The following is a 1,882-nucleotide window of genomic DNA, read 5'->3' as shown; positions in this document are numbered from 1 at the left end:
CACCTGCCTGTCGGCAGCCGAAGTGGGGCTTGAGTTCGCTGGAGCAGACAGCTGGGGTTGAGTTTGCCGGGCGCTCGCCATTCCCAGGCACCACTTCCAGTGTTCACAGCCTCGCAGGGTGTGGATTTTTACATTCCGAGTGGTTCCCTCAGGCTGGCTTTATTTCAGCCAGTGTAAGTCACCCGTTTACCATAATGAGGTTAAAGACATTGCTTTGCCTTCGTTAAAAAAACCCAACAACTGGCATTCTTTTTGTCTGATAGCCTTCATCGTCCTTGTGTTGGAGACAGGAATTTGAATGCACTAGGAAATGCTCTTTAAAGCAATGGGATGCCTTCAACAAACCAGATCTAGGCTTCTCTAGCCTTTGGAAAACTGCTGTTTGCATGTAAACAAGATTTGCTAGCTGAGCCTCTGGACTATGCAAGAATTCAACTCACATTAGGTAGACTGCAGGCTCAGATGGCAGAGGAAGGGGGAAAAAACCCAATCATTCTTTCCGTGCAACTGGAACAGTTAGGTGCTGTGGGCTAAACCATGAGACAGGCAGGACTGGGAGCCAGAATGTCATCTCCCCATGCTCACACTGGGGATCATAGGGTTCATCCACGCTAACACTTTATTTCCAATCAGGAAGTTGCTTTTACAAGGGAGTTTCTAATCTGACTTTTCTGCAAGGGCACTGCCAGGAAGGAGGCCTGGCCCTACTCATCCCCTCAGTCAGAAATTCCCCACCAAACAATTCTGGTGTGCAGAAACTGAACTTCTTTCGGGATTCAGGTAAGCCATCCCAGAAACAGATCCACTCTGCTTGACTACTAATGGATGTGCAGCCCGCTAACAGGATCAGACCAGCATAAGCCCAAACCTCCCAAACATCTCTTGCTCTTCAGGTTTGCTCCCGCTGCATCACACCACCTCCTCAAGTAGGCACAGCCAGAAATGCTCAGGACATTTGATAGAGCAAGGAGTCTCAGAGAGGGGAGCTACAGATGCCTGGATAAGCTCCGACAGTGTGCTATGTAACCCTTGTAAGCCACGGGTCGTTCTCACCCAAGCAAGCAACAGAGCAAAGTCAGGTAGCAACATTTAAAATAATTTGAAAGTTATACACAAAAGCTGTGCAAAGAAGTGTACATCAGCTACTCGCTGTTATGAAACTTTCAATTAAGGCTACCAAAAAATCTCTCTTTATTTATTGTTTTAATATACAGTATGAGTTTTTAATTACGTTTCCCACACTACATTCCCAGGGATACCTGGTGCAGGACCAGAAGCACTCAGTCCTGAGAGCATTTAAGTTTCTTCCCTGCTCCTGCACCAACCCGCCCTGTGTGCTGCGCCTCGCTCGGACCTTTTCCTGAGGTAAAACCTTCTGCATTGCCTCATTTTTCTTGCGGGGTTTATCGCTACGCGAGCCCTTGCCGAGCACTGGGGTATTTTCACGGCCTCCTTCAGGAGCTTTCCCCTCTGCTCAGGGCGGGCGGGAGAGCGGGCGCTGCCCCTTTGCTTTACCGCGAGGCTCGGCTTCTCGGAGGGACCATTTTTCGGGACGCGGGGTGCTTCGCAGACAAGCCCCCGACATGAGGCCCCCGCTCGGCGGGTGGAGTGGCAAGGATGGCGCCTCAGCCACTTTCCCGCCTCGGGCGCGCGGGAGCAGAGCAGTGCGCAGGCGCCGGGTACGCCCACTTGCGCGGCGCCGGGCGCCACGCGCCTTCCCGCTTCCGCCTTCCCTCCCCGGTGGAGCAGCGGCCCGGGAAGCGGAAGAACCGGGAGTGTGGTGTTGTCATGGCGTCCGTGGTGCTGAGCGAAGCGGAGAAGCTTTACATCGTGCATGGCGTCCAGGTAGCGGCGGGGGGGGACGCCTTGCGGAAGGTGCCCC

At 53.1% G+C, this 1,882-nt stretch overlaps 1 protein-coding gene across 1 annotated transcript in view; it reads left to right on the top strand.

The window, feature by feature from the left end:
- Window positions 1-1,788: 1,788 nt before the first annotated feature.
- EXOSC7 (exosome component 7) overlaps window positions 1,789-1,882 on the top strand; it is a gene marked incomplete at its 3' end in the record, with an annotated part of 18,264 nt that continues 18,170 nt past the window's right edge. Inside the window, exon 1 of the mRNA XM_010184867.1 lies at window positions 1,789-1,845. Coding sequence (XP_010183169.1) covers window positions 1,789-1,845 — 57 coding nt within the window. The remainder of the gene's footprint in view (window positions 1,846-1,882) is intronic.

This window comes from Mesitornis unicolor, unplaced genomic scaffold (assembly GCF_000695765.1).
Source record: "Mesitornis unicolor isolate BGI_N332 unplaced genomic scaffold, ASM69576v1 scaffold39365, whole genome shotgun sequence".
NCBI lineage: Eukaryota > Metazoa > Chordata > Aves > Mesitornithiformes > Mesitornithidae > Mesitornis > Mesitornis unicolor.
Note: the sequence above shows the minus strand (reverse complement) of the source record. Positions and strands in the feature narration are given on the sequence as shown.